General features: G+C 35.7%; 1 protein-coding gene across 5 annotated transcripts in view; it reads left to right on the top strand.

The window, feature by feature from the left end:
* Positions 1-23,924, top strand: part of LOC131027473 (uncharacterized) — a 139,871-nt gene that overhangs the window by 51,503 nt on the left and 64,444 nt on the right. For all 5 annotated transcript variants that reach the window (XM_057957556.2, XM_057957555.2, XM_057957557.2 and 2 more), the window contains 3 exons: positions 2,173-2,239; positions 2,445-2,512; positions 3,215-3,338. In XM_057957556.2, coding sequence (XP_057813539.2) covers positions 2,173-2,239; positions 2,445-2,512; positions 3,215-3,338 — 259 coding nt within the window. The remainder of the gene's footprint in view (positions 1-2,172; positions 2,240-2,444; positions 2,513-3,214; positions 3,339-23,924) is intronic.

Genomic DNA, 23,924 nt, shown 5'->3' with positions numbered 1-23,924 from the left:
AATGAGAGTTTGCATTCACCAATAAAAGCCCAAGGTTTCTAGTTAGGTAGCAGCGAAGGAGAATTGAGTTCGTATGCATTAAGCAGCCACTTGTTTCTTTTTATCATGCCTCAGGCATTGATAAAAACGCCAAGCCAAACCTTGAGAAGTCCACCTAAATCTCCTAATTGATAAAAACGCCGAGCCAAACCTTGAGAAGTTCACCTAAATCTCCAAAATGCAAACAAAGTAACCAAGGAGGGTGGATGTCGATTTAAGTTCGATAAAGACTTCTTTATTTTATTTCGTGCCTTTAAATGCCAACAAAAACCGAGATCCTCAGGCTCCCGAAATATTGGTAAAATAAAAATACCCCAAGCCTATTAAGGAGATAATAAAAGAAAACAAAGTGGGAGTCGAGTGTTATAAAATTTGCGTGTTTAAAGCGGAGTGTTTTTTTTCATTAAAACTTGCATACACTATGAGCGTTGTTTGGTTGAGGGGTGGAGTTCCTACCACCAAGCCCAAATAAAGACTTCAAAACCACATGGACCTTCATGGTGCACATCATTTTCATATTTTTTTGTAAATCATAGATGGGCAAGTCATAAACCAAACAAGCATTGAAAGTTGTAAGTTGTTTTTTAATAACTAAAATAGTCAAGTCTACCCTATGGGACTTGCCTAGAATTGGCAAGTTTGGCGAGTCTCCCAGACTTGTCGAGGATCACCCGCCTTGGGACTTGTTGACTATAGGCGAGTCCTAGCAATTCTCGTAACATTGGCAAATACAAACATGTATGTATACTTATATACATACATGCATACATATCTATATACATATATGCATGCATGTATGTATGTATATATCTATACATATACATGTATGTATGTATATACTTGCATGTATGTATGTAGGTATATATCTATACATATACATGTATATGTATATATGTATGTATACATATATGTACATATATATACATACATGTATATATATACACATACACATATACATATATATGTATATGTATATGTATATGTATATATATATATATATACATATACATATACATATATGTAATTATATATGCATGTATATATACATGCATTCATATCTATATACATATATGTCTGATGTGTATATGCATGCATGTTGTGATAACCAACCTCATATATGTCTGATGTGTATATGCATGCATGTTGTGATAACCAACCTCAATATTATATTTGAAAATATGTTAGTTCAACTGTAAATGAAAAGCATAACAACAAAATCTCTGGGCTGGACCAGGGGATATAGAGCATTTAGATGAACCCCCAAAAGCATTTCCATCCTCTTCTTAGCACAATGCTTTGATTTCCCAAATAGGAATAGTGGTTACTGGAAACTTCTAGCCTTCCTTTACAATGAGTAACGTTGACAATAAAATATAGGCCTGAGGCCTGGCCCTGAAACAGTGTCTATGTGATAAAATGCCTAAAATGACAAATTCTTGGGAAATGAAGATGATGCATGTCAAAGGTCACCACCTTCATGGAAACATTTGAACACATGCAAAGGTTTTTTTTGCAAACTTTCTGGTGGGACATGTGGAAAAGTGAACAGTATTCAGACCCAGAATGAAAAATTGTATGTTTCCAACTATAAAGGGCCGGTATTACTTTAAACACCCCACAACAATCTATGTCCTTTTGCAACAAAGGAGTTACTTCTGGATTAAATTTTATATCCATGAGATTTTCTCCACATAAATTTGTTGTTTATTCTGTGGATACCATGGTTTGTAGTGTTCCTGCATTCTTTTCTTCATTCCCATTGCTGCAAGTAGAAAATAAATGCCAATGTGCACTTTGGTGCTCCAAAAATGATATGCATATTTTGATTCACTAGTCTAACATTGCTTCAATGCTATAGAAGTGTGTGATCGGTTTGATGAATTGATTTTCAATTTTGATGTACATACCCCTGACAAATCAAGAAATTCTGCGGATGTGTGAGTTTTTATCCTAATGTACTTTTTATTACATATTGAAAAGATATAACCGCGAGAACAGTTGGTCTGGCCTGTTTTGAGAGAGAACTATCTTCATATGAATATAACATGTGGACTCTGCTTGAAGATTTTATTATAGATTTTACCTTAGGATTTGATTCTTTGATCATAACGAATTGCTTTTTTTGGCATGCAGAAGTTCATCTTGAAGATAGAACTTTTACGTTTTTGTATGAAGAAGGTGACACTGTATTTATGATGGAGTAAGTTGAAGTACAAGTGGTCTGATTTGTTGTCATGCCTTACTTTTTTCTTAGAATGGAGATGCTTAATTGACTCTTGGCATCATATGCATGTTTGTTTCAACAATTCAGCCACTTCTAGACTGAGACATAATTTGCTTTTAAGAATTTTTGCTGTGCATGTTTTTCTCTTCTAATAATGTCCATCGGTATTGTGACTGAACAGCCCTGAAACCTTTGAGCAAGTAGAGCTTTCCAAAAGTATTTTTGGCAAACGAGCGGCATATCTTACAGGTGGTGGCAAATTTTTCTGTCATTTTACCATTATTTCATATAGATGATGTGATTTTCTATCTTTGACTGAATCAAGATTTCTTATTTTGTCCAGCTTTATATTTTTTATATTCGATATATACCTTTCAAATTTGAAATGATGTGGTTTGTGAGAGTTTAGTCTTTGTGCATGTGCATGTGTGCACACATACATCACACACAGACAACAGACAAATGCAGGGAAGAATCAATGAGTTTTTGTGGATTTGAAATTTTTAAAAGTTCAATTCCTTCGTGCAATATTATTTATGAGAACATTTCCTCAATTACATGACTCAAAAGGTGTCCACAGGAAGAAGAAGAAAATAAAAGATTTTGAAGATATGTGATTGACATTAATAAATTCAAATTAAATTGAGAGATAATAATCTTACTATAAAATTTACCATTTTGTTAAATTGATGCTTCTTTATTTTCTGAGGTAGAAAGCAGAAGATGCATTTAATTTAATTTGTTGTGAATATCTGGTGGTTGTATCTGTGGATTTTAATAGAATTTTAGGTGGTTTTGCCAGGGATCTATAGCTAAGACCTGTAATAAATTTGTATATATAAATTGTAAACCAAGCACCTTGGTAATCTCTATTTGCCTCATGGTTGGGGCTTGGTAAAAGTTTATCTAGTTTTATTTGGGATCATGTTACTAATGCATTTGTATAAACAGATGGCATACCAATTACTGTGAGCTTTCATGAAGGAAAAGCACTCTCTGGACAGATGCCAATTCGTATGACTTGCACTGTGGCTGAAGCTGAACCTTCCTTCAGAGGCCAATCTGTCTCAGCTCAGTAAGCTTTCATACTCTTAGATCCTGAACGGTCATAGTTTTATAGGAAAACTTGGCTTCTCTTCGTTTGTTTTTCTATACTCAAATAAAATATTTATTTATAGTTTGATTTGCTTTCAGATCTATTCTGAATTGTTTGAAAATCTTGTAGTTTTATGGTAATATGTGAAAATATAACTAATTGTTATATTAACAAAGGAGAAGAATACTCCTTATATAAGCAATCACAGAAGATCTTTCCATAACGGAAACAATGGAGAACTAAATACAGAATAGAAAGATTCTAAATACTATTTGACTGACAGATAGAATAGAAAGTTACTAATAACTAACTAAACTAGCAGTTGCAAGCTATGTGCATGCAACATGAAGCCGATAGGCAAAGTTATTGGAACACAACATTATACAACAACAATGCAAGTAAAGTAGAATTTGTATAGAAGTGGAAAAATCTTGGAACAACTTTTGTGAGAAATACAAATTAGAACCACAGGCAGTTTTGTTTCGCAGAAGAGTGTCTGTGGAATGTAATGTTGGGCATAGTACCTGAAGGGATGAAATGAAAGTATAAGTGAGGATTTGAAAAGCGTGTACTGTGGAACAACCTGAAAAAGGGAAGGAGAGAAGTGTTACCATGAAGAAGAGTGCAGTTCCATAGAATTGTGTGGAGCTTTACCAGCATTTGTTAGTTAATTGTAAAGACGGATCCCAAAAAAACACCCAAGCAATTTTAACTTTAGTAAATGGATGGTAAATAACCTACTTGAAAAAAAACCAATGAAAAGCATCTCCAGCTGCTAGTTACAAAAAGAAATGTTGGATAGAAAAGGAGGGCAGCTCTGTAAAATGTGTTGAAAATGTTGACTAATTATATTTGATATAGACATGATTAGAAAGAAAGGAGCAAGTTGATGCATGAAAAGAACAGGCGGTGCAATTGTTCAATTTAATACTAGTGTGATACCTGATTGTGGCAGGAGGAGGTTTAGCGCTATACTGTGTAGTAAAAGCAAGGACAGGAACAATTGTGAAATGTTGTAAACATGTACGTATATCTGTATAGTCAGGGAAATAGAAAGAAGGGGAATTCACTTGTAGTGGCAGTTGCACATATAAGTACCTAAAGAAGATAATTTTTAAAAAATGGAAGAACTATAAGTGAAATGGTGGAGAAGTGTACCCGGTTTTGTTGGCGAGGCAAGAAGCTAAAGTAGAAGACAAAGGTAAAGACAAAGGTGTATATTGTACATGGAAATGAACAAAGAAGTAAGAGGCAATAAACTTTGTTTAGAAGAAATATTTTGTATTTGAAATCTCTTCTTTATGTTGCAGATAATAAAGCCTATTCTATTCTTTCTTTCTAGGTTTTTTTAAATCAGACTGTTGCAGAACAGTCTGATTGGAAATGTGAGAGATATTGAAGCATGAAGATGGCTTAGCATGACGAGTGATGAAGGCAAAAGCAATGTATGTAGTGCTATTTACTATGTGTCACATTTCTACACTACACTATTTCCGAAGAAGTGCATTGAAATACGGTTAACAATTCTCAATTGGTAGAACCCCAATTCCCTTCCAATGGTTCTCCACTGTCCTCCGCCGATTGAAGAACAAGAAAATATTGTTGTATGCATGTCACCCTAAAAAGGGGCGCACCTCAACTAAGTGTGTTTCCCTAAGGGTATATATATATATATATATATATATAGTTGCACACTTGCAAACAAATATATATGTATGCATACATACACACATAGATACACAAAGACAGACACTTATATATATACATATATGTGTGCATGTGTGTGTGTATATAAGCATATACGGATACAAACATATATGTACATACACAGACAGATACACACAGAGAAACAGTTATATATATACATATGTGTGTGTGTATAAGCATATATGCATACAGACATATATATAAGTTGGAGGGTGCAGACTTTAAACTGTCGGTGTTTTGTATTTTGGTAATTAACATTGCCTAGATCGAAGGAAATCTTAAACAATGCATGCAAATATAGGTAGATTTGGAAGCCCAAAAACTGCACATAAAATTGTAAGTATGCATTGTACTAACTATGTATATGAAGGGTGTGAACAATTGAATGAAAACCAATTTCCAATAGAGGAATAGAAAATATTTACATGGACCTACAGTTGTGCAAGTGGAGTCAATCTTTTTTTTTTACTTTTTTTGAAAGCAAATGAATAGAGGTAATGTGCAAAGAACATGTAAACATTGAAAAGAAGCCATCGAACTATAGATATAATTGTGTATTGAACAGAATACAAAAAACATGGAGATATGCATGTGTATAAAATGGTTCTGAAAACAATGTAGATAATTTTAGGCACTCTTCAAAACGCAATTCTATATTTGAAAAAATGTTCACACTTAAAAACTTATTGTTTACCAAAAGTGGAAAAATGTTTCTAGGAACGAAATATTGTCCAATCTTTTAAAAATGCATAGAGAGCAGCTCAAGATGATGGATATATTTTCTTTATATTACAACTAAGAGGAAAGGAACACAGAAAACATTTTGCAATTTTTTGTTAAAGATAAAATTAGAACATAGCTGGCAGATAAAACCAAACAGGATATTAAAATTCTTTAAATTTTTTTTATTTTTTATTTTTAAAAAGAACATAAATGAATACAAATACACTGCTAACTAAAACAATGAATATAAAAAATTCCAAAATACTTAATTTTCAACTAGACCTTATTAGATAGAACATTTATATATGCGCATATACACACTGCTTTACAATGAGGTCTATGTGCAGCTACACACATGCAAACATATGAATTAAGGAGCAGGTAGGAGCAATAATACAACTCGTTTCACATACAAACAACAACACACAGAAATATAGTTTAGCATATATATGTGTGTTACTATTAGTGTGTGTAGGCAAATTTCAATATTTTCTTCTCATACTTGCCTATGTCTGCATGTACAAAGATGCACATATCAGCAAAGTGTGTGTGTATATATGCAGATAAAAAATGCAATGCTATCAATATTGACTTGAAGTGTTTGTTGAAATGTATGATCGTAACCTAAGTCACCAGGTTCGGCCGAATTTCATCCTTGAAGTTCGAAATTCGCCGAACTTAAAAAAAAAAAAAAAAATCGTTAAAATTCGCCGAACTTCAAAAAAAAAAAAAAAAAAAAATTTTTTTTTTTTTTTTTAATAAATTTTTGGCCTTCTTCTTCTGTTAATATTTTTTAAACACATCTTCTTTTCTTTGATTAAAATTTTTTTTTTTTTTTTTTAATAAATTTTTGGCCTTCTTCTTCTGTTAATATTTTTTAAACACATCTTCTTTTCTTTGATTAAAACCCATTAACCCGTTCTTTCTTCAGGATATTTATGTCTGTTAGAACCCTCAATTAGGATGAGAAAAATGCTGAAGATGATAATTGATTACCCAATCAGTGAGGTATTCCAGTATTTGGTGATTCTGTTATTCTCATAAGATGAGATAAAGATGTTACTTACAATAAACCTTATTAGCAATTCATATGGAACCATCCCCCATATGAAAGATTGGTTGTTTTATAGAATATATCTGGCATATTTATACATATGGCGAACTTAATTCGAATTTTATACATTTCGAATATTACAGCATGTCACATAATGAAAGAGAAGAGTATTTGGCACATACGCAACCTCAATAAGCCATACAGATATACAGGTACACACACACAAACACATATATGTACACGTGTATATATACATACACATACATACAAGGTTATACATACATTTGCAATCTTAATCTATTATAAGTAGAGAGTACTGAAATAGAGCCAGGGACTTGCACACAAATATACACCTCAACATCATTCTGCTATGATTGGGGGCCAAAAACAAGGCTTTCCCACATATGTAATGGTTGTCAACATAGATATCAAGTGGAGTGCATTGTAAGATTATTTGTACCCATTGAAAAATAACTTAGAAATTTTAAAATATTGAGGATTTTGGCTTCTAGTAAACATGTTTTAGATAATATTTGTAATGATGGGCGATAAATGGCATCTATAATTGTTTCAAAATAATCTTTCTATAAAGCTATTTGGTTATGATTAGATAGGTAAATCATTCACCTTACAACAGAGTATGCCCCAGAGGGGGTAAACACCTCAGGAGTATGCCTTATTTTGTAAAATTTAATTATATGATTCTTTGCATGACATCAATAGTGCCTCTCAATTTTTATACATTGTGGTTTGTTTGTTCATTTATCTTTATTTGATGCAAGGGTAAATAATATTAAATGGTTTGGGGTCATATATTTTCAACTTCATAGCTAATATATTTACTGTATATATCTTTACATTTAGAAACAGATCCACCCAAGGAAATTACACATGTATGGGTAGAATTGCAGTCTAGGCATAATGATGAATCAGTTGACACAAAACAGAATTCTTTTGGGAACCATCAGTAACAACCAGAAGGACCAGGAACAAGTTAGATCAAAAGTAGTGTATAGTGTTAAAAATTATTGTAAAGTTATTTCAATTTTAATTAAAGAACAAGTTATGAACCATGAATGCTATATATGGATATGAGGAATTATGTCAATGTCTAATAAATCTGATTTTTATCTGCAGGTCTGAAGGAGAGAGATCATTTTAATATTTTTCTATGTCTTCTCCAAATGAATTCAATTGCCATATATATTATTTAGGTAACCGGTCAATTGGTGTATTGACCGGTCATGCCTTTTAGGCATGACCGATCAATGCACCCATTGATCGGTGCCTTTACAATTATACCATTTAACACAATGCTGATTATCGGTTCAAAAACTCCCGATAACATATTGTAATATCATAATATAATGACTGATCAATTTAATGAATCGGTTCATAAAAACACCGATGATTAAAAGTGCACGATGAATATAATCCAACCGGTGCATTTGTTAACCAATGTTAATGTCAAATGAAGCGGTGTATTCATTAAACCCGATAACAAATATGCTCGATATAATTAAGCCCAATAACAGATGTGAATCGGTGCCAATGTTTATGCATCTGATAGCAAGCATGTATCGGTGAATTTAACCCGATAACTTATAGCATTTAATATAAATCAGACATGAAGCATGTAGATAAATAACAGAACAAGGAAGGTTAGGAAGATCTTATCTTGCATAAGCTACCATGCATTAACACTCCCTCTTAGCTTTGGAAGATAAGGCAACCTGCATCACATTTCCTTTTCATAACTAAGATAATGTCAGTCAGCAAAAATCATTTATACATGAGAAGTACCATCAAGACATATGATACAAAATAGAAGAACATCACTTGAGCATGTGACATAAAGTATTATTATTTTTAAAAAAAATAAGAGAATCATCACCTGATCATGTGAGAAATCACCAAAACAAGTGATCTGTAAGATTCATCAAGATATCACCTAACACATGATATCAGTATTGCCTAATACGCAATACTTAAGGATAAGTCTATGAGAAAGGTTAGTTTCTCATCATATCCAAGCTGTGATAAGTGCAATAACATTTATAAATGTTTATCACAACATAGTCATGGCACATCCATGACTTACCAGAGATCCAACATGATCAATGGTTGAGATATCACCTACACGTGATATCAGTATTGCCTAACACGCAATACAAGGATAACCATATGAGAAGTGCTTAAGTTCTCATCATATCCAAGTTGTGATAATGCAATAACATTTGTACAAGTGTTGTATCACAACATAGTCATGGCACATCCATGACTTACCAGTGATCCAACATGATTACTGGTTTGACCATCATAAGATCGTCACCTTATGATGTCTACATACAAGTGTTCAGTATCTGAGAGATCGTCACCTCTTAGATATGAACACAGGTGGCAAGAAGCCAAGAGATAGTCCAAACATGACAAAGAAGTTTACACCTTAAACATCTTAAATATATGTAAGTATAGATTACAAAGCAGATTACCTTTCTATCATACCTAAACCCTTTCTGAAGTGATCAACCTTCACTCTGGAAAGTGGTTTGGTCAAAATATCTGCAGTCTGATCTCTTGTACACACATATTCTAACTTTATCACATTCCTGTCAACCATATCTCGTACATAGTGATATGGAATCTCAATATGTTTGGACCTGTCATGAAATACTGGATTTACAGAAAGTTTTATATAGCTTTGATTATCACACTGAATGACTGTAGGTTTCATAGGTTCTCCAAATAATCCCATGAGCAATTTCCTTAGCCATACTGCTTCTCGGGCAGCCATTGAAGCTGCAATATATTCAGGCTCTGTGGAACTCTGAGCTACTGAAGATTGTTTTCTGCTGATCCAGGATATCATGGCTGACCCTAAACTGAAGCAGCACCCTGAAGTGCTCTTTCTGTCAGTCACACTACCAGCCCAATCTGAATCTGTAAATCCATGTAGATCTATGTCAACCTTTTCATATTTAAGACCAAGCTTTAGGGTACCTTGTAGATATCTCATTATGTGTTTTATTGCAATCAGGTGTATCTCCTTAGGTTCACACATGAACTGACTTAAGGCATTAACAGCATAGCAGATATCTGGCCTTGTATTTACTAGATACATCAGGGATCCAATCATCTGCCTGTATTGAGTGGGGTCAGTAGGTCTTGATTTTGCTGTTGCTTCTTTAAGTTTATGGAAGTTGGTTTCCATAGGAGAGGTCATGGGTCTGCAGTTTAGCATTCCAAATCTTGTCAATATGTCCAAGGTGTACTTCCCTTGGTTCAGTACAATATTATCAGAATTCTGCCATACTTCCAATCCTAGGAAGTAATGAAGAAGCCCCAAGTCTTTCATATCAAATTCTGTGGATAGATCTTTCTTGCATTGATCTATTAGGTGATCATCTCCTGTAATTAATAAGTTATCAACATATAAAATTAATATTAACATATCACCTTTATTTCTTTTGAGGTAGAGATTAGGATCTGCATCATTCTTAGAGAAACCCAGCTTTGAGAGATAGGTGTCAATTCTTTCATACCAAACTCTGGGAGCCTGTTTGAGCCCATAAAGAGCTTTCTTGAGTCTACACACATGAGACTTTGCATCATGAATTTTAAACCCTTCAGGTTGCTCTAAGTAGACTTCTTCCACGATCTCGCCATTTAGGAATGCTATCTTAACATCCATTTGATGTACCTTCCACCCCTTTGCTGCTGCAATGGCTAGGACAGCTCTTACTGATGTGTACCTAGCAACAGGTGCAAATGTTTCTTCGTAATCTATTCCTTCCTTCTGTGAGAACCCTCTAGCTACAAATCTGGCCTTGTGTTTTTCAATACTGCCATCTGCAGCATGCTTGATTTTAAACAACCATTTAGAAGACACGACAGACTTCTTGGTTGGCCTAGGAACAATCTCCCAAACATCATTCTTCATAATGGACTGATATTCTTCAGTCATGGCATCTATCCATACTTGATGTTTGAGTGCATCTGAAACATTGTTAGGTTCAGCTTTAGAGAGATCATTCATAAGTGCAACATAGTTGATGAATTTATTAGGCCTCTTGCTTTCCCTGAAGGTTCTTGAAGGAGCAGCGAACTTCTGACCTTCTGCTATAGTTTTGGTGGCCCATAGTGGTCTTTTCTTGCGATTATCTATAGGTGGGTCTTGTGTTTCACTTATAGTTTCCTCAAGATACTCCCTTTGAAGCTCAGGAGTAGGTTCTTCTTTTAGGTTAGGAGTAGGATTATGAATTTCAGGTTCTATTGTATTTTGGGCCCTTTTGAAGGCTAAATCTTCTTCGGAGATTACATCCCTACTGAGTTCAATATTTCTCTGCCCTTGTACATAGATTTTGTAGGCTTTAGAAGTTTCACTGTATCCTACAAGTATTCCCCTTTTTCCAGAGGGTTCTAGTTTTAGTCTTTTCTGTTTAGGTACATGAATATAGACCGGACACCCAAATATCCTAAGATGGCTGATATCTGGTTTTGTCTTGGTAAAGACTTCCTCAGGAGTTTTATCTTCAAGGTGTGAATGAGGACATCTATTTTGTATGTACACAGCAGTGTTAGTTGCTTCTGCCCAAAGGTTCAAGTTTAGATTTTGATCTAGTATCATGGCTTTGGTAGCTTCTACTATGGTCCTATTTTTCCTTTCAGCTACTCCATTTTGTTGTGGATTATAAGGTATTGTCAACTCCCTCTTAATCCCAGAATTTCTACAAAAGTCTTTAAATAGTCCTGATGTGAATTCCCCCCCATTGTCAGTTCTTAAGGTTTTAATTTTGTTTTCAGAGAGATTTTCTATTAATGTTTTAAACTCTTTGAACCTACTTAGGATCTCTTCTGATTCTTTACATTTCAGAAAGTAGATCCACGTCTTCCTAGAGTAGTCATCAACAAAAATTACATAGTACAAAAATCCCCCTAGCGAGGGTACGGACATAGGTCCACATACATCAGAATGAATTAACTCCAAAACTTTGCTAGTTTTCCTAGTACTATCTGAAATGCATTTTTGGTATTTTTACCTAAGGCACACCCTTTGCATGCCTCTGAATGATATTGCTTCAACTTAGGTAGACCTGTGACAAGGTTTCCCATGGTTGACAAAGCTCTATAATTCAGATGGCCTAATCTCCTGTGCCATACTTCATTTGCATTAGTTGCTTCATGGATCAATGCTAGATTGGGCTCTGTACATAGCTCATACAAATAGCCTTGTCTTCGACCAATGACCTTAGCGTCTTTGATGGAGGATCTCTTTGGCCAAGCCAACACCTTGTTTTCCATGAAGGTCACTCTGTATCCTTGATCTTCTAGTGTTGATGTGGAGATTAGATTTCTTTTGATGCCTGGAACATATAGTACTTCTTCAAGTTGTAGTGACATGCCTGTCTTCAGTTTGATGGTGCAGGTTCCAATTCCTCTGACTGGATGTGAAGAATCGTCTCCGATGGTTACTTCCCCATCATCTTTCTCTATCATGGAGTCTAGTATTTCTCTAAAGCCGGTGATGTGTCTGGATGAACCACTGTCGATCACCCATGAGTTAGATTTGTTTGAAGTATGGCTTGTAAGTGCTGAGTAGAGGACATAGTTCTCGGAGTCATTTTCTTTTCTAGATTTCTTCACTTTTGCAAATGTGGCTTGCTTCCCTTTCTCCGGACAGTTTGCAACATAGTGTCCGAATTTGTCACACCTATAACATTGAACATGTGATAGGTCTTTCTTAGAAGTGTTCTTGCCTTGTTTAGCTTTTCTTTTCCTGAATTGCTTCTTTTTGTACTTCCTATTGATGTTTGTATTTAGGACTTGCAGGTCTTCATCTATATTCTTCTGTTTTATTCCTACCTTGTTCAATCGGGATTCTTCTTGTAGACAGTCATCTCTTAGTCTTTCAAACTTAGGATATTTGGACTTTGCATTGATGCCTTGGACGAATGTGCTCCATCCACTAGGCAACCCATCTAAAGCAATGAGTGTTAGTTCTTTGCCTCGGATCTCGTAGTCCAGAGTTGCAAGTTCATCTTTTAGAACTGATATCCGCATGAAGTAGGCGTTGATTGTTTCCCCTTTGTTCATGGTGATATGATTTATTTCTCGTTTTAGTGCTAGAGTACGACTTGCATTTGATATCTCAAATGTCCTTTCAAGTGCCTTGAACATTTTATAAGCCGTCTCCTGCTTTCTAATGATGGGCATTATATTATTTCTTACCCCATCCACTATTATTTTAATAGCCTTATCATTTCCCTCGATCCATGTGGATTTCTCGGTTTCATCTTCTGGTTGTGCACTTTCAGTTTGGACATATGAATCAACTTTGTTTTCTCTTAAAATCATTTTGATTCTAAACTTCCAAGCTGAAAAATCTTCGCTACCTCCGAGTCTATCTTCGAATCTGATAGCGTTGGCCATTATGAAATGTGATGTAGTTTGTAACTTAGTCCTTGAATTTTATCAAAATTGAATAGCCTTAGGTTCGATTACCTTGGCTCTGATACCATGTAAAGTTATTTCAATTTTAATTAAAGAATAAGTTATGAACTATGAATGCTATATATGGATATGAGGAATTATGTCAATGTCTAATAAATCTGATTTTTATCTGCAGGTCTGAAGGAGAGAGATCATTTTAATATTTTTCTATGTCTTCTCCAAATGAATTCAATTGCCATATATATTATTTAGGTAACCGGTCAATTGGTGTATTGACCGGTCATTAGGCATGACCGATCAATGCACCCATTGATCGGTGCCTTTACAATTATACCATTTAACACAATGCTGATTATCGGTTCAAAAACCCCCGATAGCATATTGTAATATCATAATATAATGACTGATCAATTTAATGAATCGGTTCATAAAAACACCGATGATTAAAAGTGCACGATGAATATAATCCAACCGGTGCATTTGTTAACCAATGTTAATGCCAAATGAAGCGGTGTATTCGTTAAACCCGATAACAAATATGCTTGATATAATTAAGCCCAATAACAGATGTGAATCAGTGCCAATGTTTATGCATCTGATAGCAAGGATGTATCGGCGAATTTAACCCGATAACTTATAGCATTTAATATAAATCAGACATGAAGCATGTAGATAAATAACAGAACAAGGAAGGTTAGGAAGATCTTATCTTGCATAAGCTACCATGCATTAACAATTATCATAAAAATTCTAACTTAGCAAATTTGTTATCAAGTTGTTCCCTGCATTGATGAAAGTTCTGCAAATGAAGATGGCAAGCCACGATAACAGTGTTTATTCTGTGAGCTGGCATGGTAGGCTGACAAAATATCTCCATTGCCATGTCTTTAACGTTGCAGTTGACAAGTCGGGCATATTTATAATTAGTCAATAAAATACTTAAGTGACAAATTAGATTTTGCCAACAGCAGGAAATGATTAATTTAATGAACCTAGAACATTTGTTTTCTCTGACATTGAAAGTGGGAACTTTGTTTAAAAAAAACAGTGTGCGTATAGGTGATAATCAATCACTACACACTAATTTTTTCAAAAAATATTAAACGGCTAGCAAGGAAGAGGCAAAGCTCGTTTTCAAAAAATTGCAAACAAACTGCCAAATTATGTTTTACATCCCGCTGTAGAGGCAACTCAATAATTTTCGTTTAAAAAAAACCCATATTAATCATGGTTTCGAAAATGCAAACAAACATTCACTGTTTCAATAGTTGCTCTTCCTATAGGTATACAAAATGGAAAGTTCCATCACATCACAAACATATGGAAAATGAAATAAATAAATACAGTGCCCTAAAACTTGGTACGTTTTAGACCATAAGAACAACAACCATTGAAACAAAAAACTTAGCACGCTTAAGACCATAAGAACAACTACCATTGAAACGGATTTTATGCCTCCACCCACTTCGACTTGCATTATCATACTGTGAATAACAAAATAAAGTAAATATACTGCCCTAAAACTCGAAATCCTTCTTCGGATTTCTCATTTTAGGGGGAGTGTTTTCTCGTTGAGATTTAGGGAAAAATATACGAAATGCAAGAGGAGTTATTGTTCTTATCAATCGTAGTATTATTATTATTAGGGTTAATTTATAGTAGACGAGGATCTTTGTGAAATTTATTATCTCCAAGCTTTGTTTCGGGAAGGTTGTTCGGATTTCTCATTTTAGGGGGAGTGTTTTCTCGTTGAGATTTAGGGAAAAATATACGAAATGCAAGAGGAGTTATTGTTCTTATCAGTCGTAGTATTATTATTATTAGGGTTAATTTATAGTAGACGAGGATCTTTGTGAAATTTATTATCTCCAGGCTTTGTTTCGGGAAGGTCGTAGATAGGTCTGATATTTATTTATATTCGGCTTTAAATCTGGAGAGAGCATTTATTTGAGCAAGACTTTTATTCGCGCTTTAATCTTAATCTTCGGAAAGTTTTTGTTGATTTTAAAGTTTGTACGTCGAAAGGAATTATTGTTTTGGAAATCGGATACAATTTACAGAAGTTGGGAGGGTAAGCAGAGCTAACTGTGTGGGTGAAATTTTGAAGTTGCATGAAGTTTTCGATTATGCCAATTTCTGGGCGAGACTCAGTACCAAACTCAGAAGCGGAAAATGTATTCCCCGTGCTTCCATGTAACATTTTCACTGTACAGGCACATCTAACTTAGCCCATGTGTGTTTATTCAACAAGAAAAATAATTTTAATGCCCAAAAATGATCTGAAAAAAAAAAGCTCCAGGAGACTGAAAATTTTCTGGGCATAAATGCCCCCACTCTTCTGTTACGATATCTTTTTCCTATTTTTCCCAGTTAGTATCAACCTATGAATACAATTCGAAAACAACATTTCAAAACAACATTGAATACAACCACATAAAATTGGAAAAATGTACCCATTTACCGACCGTTTTGTTTTGCAAACTTCAGAACCAACAGTGTCATGTCCCCCTAATAAACATTAAAAGTAATTTATAAAATGTATTAATTATTTTATATAAATTTTCCTCTCCATTTATATAAATAATTAAATACTTGTAAAATATCTCTAATTTTAGTTATCACCGTAACTAGTTCTAACTAGTACGGGATTCCTAACTAAATTGTGACAATTTAAGGATGGTAACATCCGAGAGGAAGACAGGAATTTTTATTCAATAAAATCTCGAGACGAGAAGATCATCTCTCTGTTTGGCGGACTGCAAACAGATTTAAGGCTCCTTTCGTCAGTGAAGACTGACCTATTGGTGGCAATACTTTCGGGGAATAGCAGACTGGTGAAAGTTGTGTGGATATGCTACCGTGGATTATTATGATAGCATAACTCAATCATCATAATTCCTACAGACAAATCGTGTGCGGATTTTAGACATGGAGACCAGAGCACATTCTCTAAAGTCTTATGAATGCATCGGGCATCATCGTTTGCGGAGATGATATTATTCATAGTCTACACGCACGAAACTAGTGGAACTATCCATGCTTGTAACCGGGTGTACATACTGGATAAGGAGACGGAGAATACTTTCATGGCACTTTGGTAGACGGGAGGTGTCGATATCGGGAAAGAGAACCTGGGGGGAGTCCAGTGTTTCACATCGTGAATAGCAAGTCACAATGGCTATCACAGGAAGGTTGTAATCATCCTATAAACCGTGGCTTGGCACGAAGGATTCAACGAATCCATCTCCGAGGAAAGGCAGGGGTACCGGTTGGACAGAGGGCTCACGCACGGACAGACAGGGGGCGAACGCTATCGAGACCAGAGGACCGCATCTAGCAAGTTGACACTAAGGTCATCGTAATTTATAAGGTGCACACTAAAAGCTTAACTGTCTGATAAATGAATTGTACGAAGACTGTCCATCTTTTGTGTTGAATAACAAGTTTAGGGGGGTTGAATTGATGCTATAAGAGTACATTTAAGAATTTCATATGCGGGATTAGAATCAACTGGCAAAACTGCAAAGTATTCTTCTGTATAAATTGAACATACACACTGTCTGGAATCATTTCTGTATGATCTGGAATATGCACTATGTGTTTAATAAGGAATTTTACAGTCAAAACTGCAAAGCATTCTTCTATATAAACTGAGCATACACATTGTCTGGAATCATTTCTGTATAATCTGGAAGATGCACTATGCGTTTAATAAGGAATTTTACAGTAGTATCAGAGCTTTTGTGTCCTGCCAGCTTGTAGGGTACTGAGACTTCATGAAAATTTAATACTCAGTTGATTATGCACCAAGGAAATTATAATTTCCGAAGTACTAGGGCCCGTCAAAATAGGTTTCCAAATTCTCTTTTAGCACAGAATAGGTCATCGATTCCATTTGAAATTGAGGATAGCCACACAGAGACAGATGAGGAATTTATTTTTGAAACCAACATGTGAGATCCGGATAATAATAGGGATTTATTGGCTGCACTGATCAGAAGTCAGCAAGATATGCAGGATAATGTTAATAGAATGACCAACTTGATGACCCAGTTTATGGCTAATAATATGAATCAGCATCAAAATAACGGGAGACAACATCAAAATAATGGGGGAAACAATGGGGGTAGAGATGAACAGTTAGTTAATAATCAGCAAGAAAGAACAGGAACAACAAGACCATTTATGCCTACATTTACTGTTAGAAACCAGCCACCTGAAAATGAACCCACAATAAGAGAAATACAGGCAGAAATACATTAGGATTGGTTAGATTCCGGTGAAGAATTCCGATCAACAATGACATTTAGAGAATATTTAGATGTCAGAATGAAACATAGGCCAAGAGGACAGCGAGGAAATAACAGTGAATTACAACGAAAAATTGGGAAAATGTCCATTCCTTATTTTGATGGTTCAGGTAAGACAACTGCTCGGGCTTGGGTGCAAAAATTAGATACATATTTCCAATTAAATCCTATGTTGGAAGAAGAGGCAATTAAATATGCTTTGTTACACCTTGACGGAGTAGCACATGAATGGTGGCATCACGGACAAATAACCTTAGGTCATAATTTGATAGGCACTTATGTTGAGTTCACTGAAAGACTTATTGATAGGTTTGACTCTAAGGATCCGGAATTACACCTTAAGGATCTAACTCAACTTAAGCAAACTGGAACCTTTGAGCAGTATATTTCTGAATTTGAGAAATTGGCAGTCTTAGTCACTGAAATCTTTGAAAGGCACAAGATTGTGATATTTATAGATGGATTGTCTGATTCCCTCAAAGGGTGGGTTAAATCCTTAAATCCCCCTACTTTACAAACAGCTGTCAAAAGGGCCAGAGAATTGGAACCGTCGTCTAAAGGAAAATTTGTTAACAAAGGACCACCTTTTAAACCGGAAAAAGACAAACAACCCTTCAACAAAGATGATTTCCTTAAAATCAGATTAGAAAAAGAGAAAAGAGAAGAGCTTAGAAGGAAAAAACTATGTTTCAGTTGTAGGGAAGCATGGCAACCTGGATACAGATGTTTAGGGAAAGGGAAAATTCATTACATTGAGGTTATGTCTGACAGTGAGGATGAAGAGAATGTTGATCCTAACACAGAACGAGCACCATTGAACACTGAATCAGGTACCAAACAAAGAGAAGGATTAATAGCATCCATGTCAGGAACCCCACACTATAATATTTTCAGAGTTAGAGGAGTTTTGAATGGACAACGGGTAATTGTTATGCTTGATAGTGGTTCCACACATAATTTTATAGATGCAGCACTTGTGGAAAAACGTGGGTTGCAGACTGAAAAACATGACGGCTTTGATGTTAGAGTAGCAGGTGGAACTAATTTGTCTAGCACTCATAAAGTCCCTAAATTGAATATTACTCTTGGAAATTATACAGTTACTGATGATTTCTATGTAATTGATTTGGCGGACACTAATGTTGTATTGGGTATACAGTGGATGGAAACCTTAGATGAATATACACAGAGCTTTAAAAGAATGGAATTCTCTTTTAAAATTGATGATAAGAAGGTCGTTCTTCGTGGTATGTCTAACAGTGGTCCCAGGATTGTCAGTGCGAAGCGAATGGAAGCCATTCTCAGACATGGAGATGTGGCATGGTCAGCACAATGTTTAATCTCCAATAAGGTACCAGCTTTTGAATCCAAATCTTATGGAAATGATTTGTTAACAGTATTAGATTCACATCATGTGGTTTTTAGTGATATTCCTCCAGGAGTCCCCCCTGATAGAGGTTTCGAACATACTATTGAATTAGAAGAAGGTGCTAAACCAGTGATTACTACTCCTTATAGACACCCTAAAACATTTAGGGATGAGATAGAAAAGGCAATTAAGGAGTTATTGGATATGGGGCACATCAGACCTAGCTCTAGTCCTTTTGCATCCTCTGTAGTGTTGGTCAAAAAGAAGGATGGAACTCTTCGAATGTGTATTGATTACAGAGCTCTTAACAAGAAAACAATCAAAAACAGATACCCAATTCCTCGAATTGATGAATTACTAGATGAATTGCATGGTGCTATCTATTTTTCTAAAATTGACTTGAGATCAGGGTATCATCAGATTAAGTTAAGAGAACAAGACATTCATAAAACTGCTTTCCGTTGTCATTATGGTCATTATGAATTCTTGGTTATGCCGTTTGGTCTCACAAATGCTCCAGCAACATTTCAGTCCTGTATGAATCATATTTTTAACAAACACTTAAGGAAATTTTTGCTAGCATTCTTTGATGATATATTGATTTATAGCAAAACTTGGGAAGAACATTTGAAACATATTGACATAATTCTTGGAATTATGGAAACACAATCATTGTATGCAAAGGCATCTAAATGTGAATTTGGAATGACTGAAATTTTGTATTTAGGGCATATGATCAGTGCAACAGGGGTACAGGTTCAGCAAGAGAAGATAAGAGCCATTTTGGAGTGGCCACCACCGCGGAACCTTACAGAATTGAGGGGATTCTTTGGTCTATGTAGTTATTACAGGAGGTTTGTCAAAGGTTTTTCACAGCTTGGGGCACCTTTGACAGATCTTACCAAAAAGGGGGCATTCAGATGGACTGAGGAATCTCAACAGGTATTTGAGAAACTTAAAGAGGTAATGAGTTCTTGTCCAGTACTTGCTCTTCCAGATTTTAGTCAGCCTTTTGTGTTGGAATGTGATGCTTCCGGTGATGGAATAGGGGCAGTTTTAATGCAAAACAAACATCCTATAGTTTATGAAAGCAGGAAGCGTAATAAACTTGAGAAATTATATTCCATCTATGATAAAGAAATGTTGGCAATCATGCATGCATTGACAAAATTTAGACAATATTTGGTTGGTAGCCGATTTGTGGTGAAAACTGACCATAATAGTTTGAGATATTTCTTGGGACAAACAGATCTGAATGACGGGCAACAGAAGTGGATCAGTAAAATTCAAGCTTATGATTTTGAGATTGAATATGTGAAAGGTAAAAATAATGTTGTTGCCGATGCTTTATCCAGAAGGCCTGAAATCAATGCGTTATTTGTCGTAACAACTGATTGGAAATCCTTATTGCTGGTTGAGTATTCAAAGGATTCTTTTGCTTGTGATTTGTTAGATGGAAATTTACAGGATGATAAATATAAAGTTATTAATGATGTTATTTATTACAAAGACAGGATTTATTTAACTTCAGGATCGAAGTTAAAAGAGAGAATTCTCCAGTCTGTGCATGATATTCCTCTAGCAGGGCATCCTGGATACTTCAAAACATATCGACAAGTAAGAGAAAGGTTCACTTGGAAAGGCTTAAAAAATGATGTTCTACGCTATGTCAAAGAATGCACCACTTGCCAGCGAAATAAAGCAGAACAAACATACCCTGCCGGTTTATTACAGCCACTTCCAATACCAGATCAGAAATGGGAAAGTATATCCATGGATTTCATCACAGGTTTACTGAAATCCCAAGGTAAAGATTGTATATTTGTTGTGGTTGATAGATTGTCTAAATTTGCACACTTCTTTGCTATCACTATAGAATTTACAGCAGTTCAGATTGCCGAAGTATTTTTCCGAGAGGTTTTTCGCTTGCATGGTTTACCGAAAACTATAATCAGTGATAGAGATAGCAGATTTTTGAGCATATTTTGGGGGGAACTTTTCAGATTGACAGGTACAGAGTTGAATCATAGCACCAGCTATCATCCGCAAACCGATGGACAGACGGAAATAGCGAATAAGTGGATTGAAGGGTATCTTCGTAACTATGTAGCCGGACATCAAAAGGCTTGGGTTCGTTGGTTATATCTGGGTGAATATTGTTATAATACTACTTTTCATATGTCAATTGGCATGTCTCCTTTCAAAGCACTCTATGGCTACGATGTACCCTCTTTTTTCGACCTGGCTTTTGAACAGAGCAATGTACCTAAACCTCGCGACTGGCTCCAAGAAAACCAAGACATTTTGTCAGCCCTTAAGGAGAATTTGCAATGTGCCCAGAATCAACAGAAAATCTATGCAGACAAAAAGCGAGTTGAACGTCATTTCGAAGTGGGGAATTTGGTATTTCTCAGGTTGCAACCGTATAGGCAAACTTCTCTCAAACGGAGTGGTTCTGAAAAATTAAAACCGCGATTTTATGGTCCCTATCAGGTGATCTGGAAGGTTGGAGTAGTTGCTTATGAACTTGATCTTCCACTGAATAGTAAGATACATAATGTATTCCATGTGTCTTGTCTCAAGCAAGCTTTGGGACAGCAAGTGTTAGTATCAACAGATTTACCTCCTTTGAATGATGAAGGTAAGCTTGAGATGATACCAGAAGTGATTTTGGACACACGGGATAGGCAACTGCGGAACAGGACTATTAGAGAGTACCTCATTAAATGGAAAAATTTGCCTCAGGATGATGCTACTCGGGAAAATGAAAGAGTTTTGGAGTTGCTTGAGGGCAAGCAACACGAGGCAGGGGAGACTGTCATGTCCCCCTAATAAACATTAAAAGTAAAGTATAAAATGTATTAATTATTTTATATAAATTTTCCTCTCCGTTTATATAAATAATTAAATACTTGTAAAATATCTCTAATTTTATTTATCACCTGTTGACGTGTATTTTGTACACAATCATACACAAAATAAAATACCTAAAGGTACCTTATCCTCTCTTGAATAAAGTCGCTAACTGCTGAAGATTTCGCAAGAAGGATCAGTTAGGATGACTCCAATGTTCTTTTAGTAGGGTCTCTACGTGTGGATAAGCACCAGTGGTCGTTGTGATTGCTGTGTCATCAAGGGGCCTTACGTTGCCGAAGTTTTTTGCTAAACTGAACAAGCTTTTCAAAAATATCAAAAGGATAGGGTTTACAAGAGGTCTAATCTAGTCTAACCCTAAGAATGACTTGATGTGGACAAGACTTGGTGAGATTCTACCAACTTCAATTTTGCCATAAATTAACAACTCAATTGAAATTGACGCGATCTTCTAAGGTAAGAAATGATTTTTCAATACATCAAAGATCAAGACACTACCACGAAGGTACATATCCAAGATACAATAACGATTGAAGATTTAAGTGATTCAAATATCTCCAGTCGACCACGCAAGGCGCTCCTACAATCAGCAAGAAGCTAGTGGTTTGGAAAGCGAATCCTACCAAAGATCAAGTCCAACACTTTGTCCTTCGAATTAACACACTACTTTGATTGAGAATGTTTCAAGGAAAATGAACAACCATGAAGATAACCAAGAAAATTGCAACAAAACACCATAACTTCAATATTTCATTGATCTCAAAGCCATCATATACAACAATTGCTTGAATTCCTTTCTCAAAGCTCAATCTTGCTACAAAAGTAAATTGCTTCTAAACTCTAATCTCTCTAATAATTTCTAACTCTCTGATTCTCTAGCTATTACAAAATGAAATGAAATGAGGGTATAAATAGCATCCTCACTTACAATGAACGGTCCAGATCAAAAAGCAGATCAACGGTCAAGATCATGACACCTAAACCCTAATTAGGGTTTGTTACAAATAGCCTCCTTTTTACTGAACAATATTAAATGCATAGCCAAATATTAAATTTGGCACAAAAACCTAGGAGACATAGACCAATGACAATTAAGATGCCATGTCATCTATAACAACCTCTCATCTAGAATCTTATTCCCTTTCCAATGCGCCTTTTTAGCATATGCAATGAATCTTGATACGATTCCTTCGATCTCAGCAATTGGAATCTCGGGAAGATTCTTCATTCTTTCTTCCAAGTGGATGACCTGATCAAATGCATCTAGAAGAGCTGCGTCCCATGTAGGTTCAAGTTCCTTAGTCTTTTCAATCAAGAGCATGGTAGCAAACATCTGGTCCTGTTGCTCATCTGTGATATTAGCGTCCTTGCAAAAGATGACCTTGATTCTATCTTCCAATTCCTGCAAATCCACATCTGTCTCAACTTCGATCCTCCTGCCAAGAATGGTACGTAGTACCTCAAATACTCTGTCCTGGATCGGGTTGATCACCTCCTCAACATGACTGCATCTAGTACTGATGTCCTCGAAGAGAACTTCCTTCATCTGGAGTAAGGTTGACCATTGAAGTAAATTGTGAGGTCCTCCATCCATGATCTTTTCTTGCGCTAAGACCTTCCTTGATGTTTGTCCGATTACTCGCAAGACAGGGATGATAACATCTTTGGTATGAGCAAAAGCGGCTACAGTTATCATCAAGTTGTGGATGATCTCGAGAACCTGGATAGCCCTATGAATAGTCTGCATCATCCTTGTTGCAAATTCTGTGGCGACTGTATGAGATTTATCCATCCAAGTACTCATACGCTGGACCATACTTCTGAATCTCTTTGCCTCACCAATTGATTGAAGGGGAAGTGCCTGTATGGGTGATCTTGCTGGATCCTGACGTCCTAAAGGCTGATTGAGATGGCTGAAATATGTTCTCCATGCACCTCTCTCTCTCTCAAGCTTTCTACTCTTCTCCATTTCTTCCCTAAGCTTATCTTTCAACGCCTCAAACGAATCGGTGGCATCATCTAGTGTCTGCTCGGCTGTGGATGGACCTAGCTCAAATGTCTCTACATCATATTCCTCT

This window comes from Cryptomeria japonica, chromosome 4, assembly GCF_030272615.1.
Source record: "Cryptomeria japonica chromosome 4, Sugi_1.0, whole genome shotgun sequence".
In the NCBI taxonomy this organism is placed as follows: Eukaryota; Viridiplantae; Streptophyta; class Pinopsida; order Cupressales; family Cupressaceae; genus Cryptomeria; species Cryptomeria japonica.
Note: the sequence above shows the minus strand (reverse complement) of the source record. Positions and strands in the feature narration are given on the sequence as shown.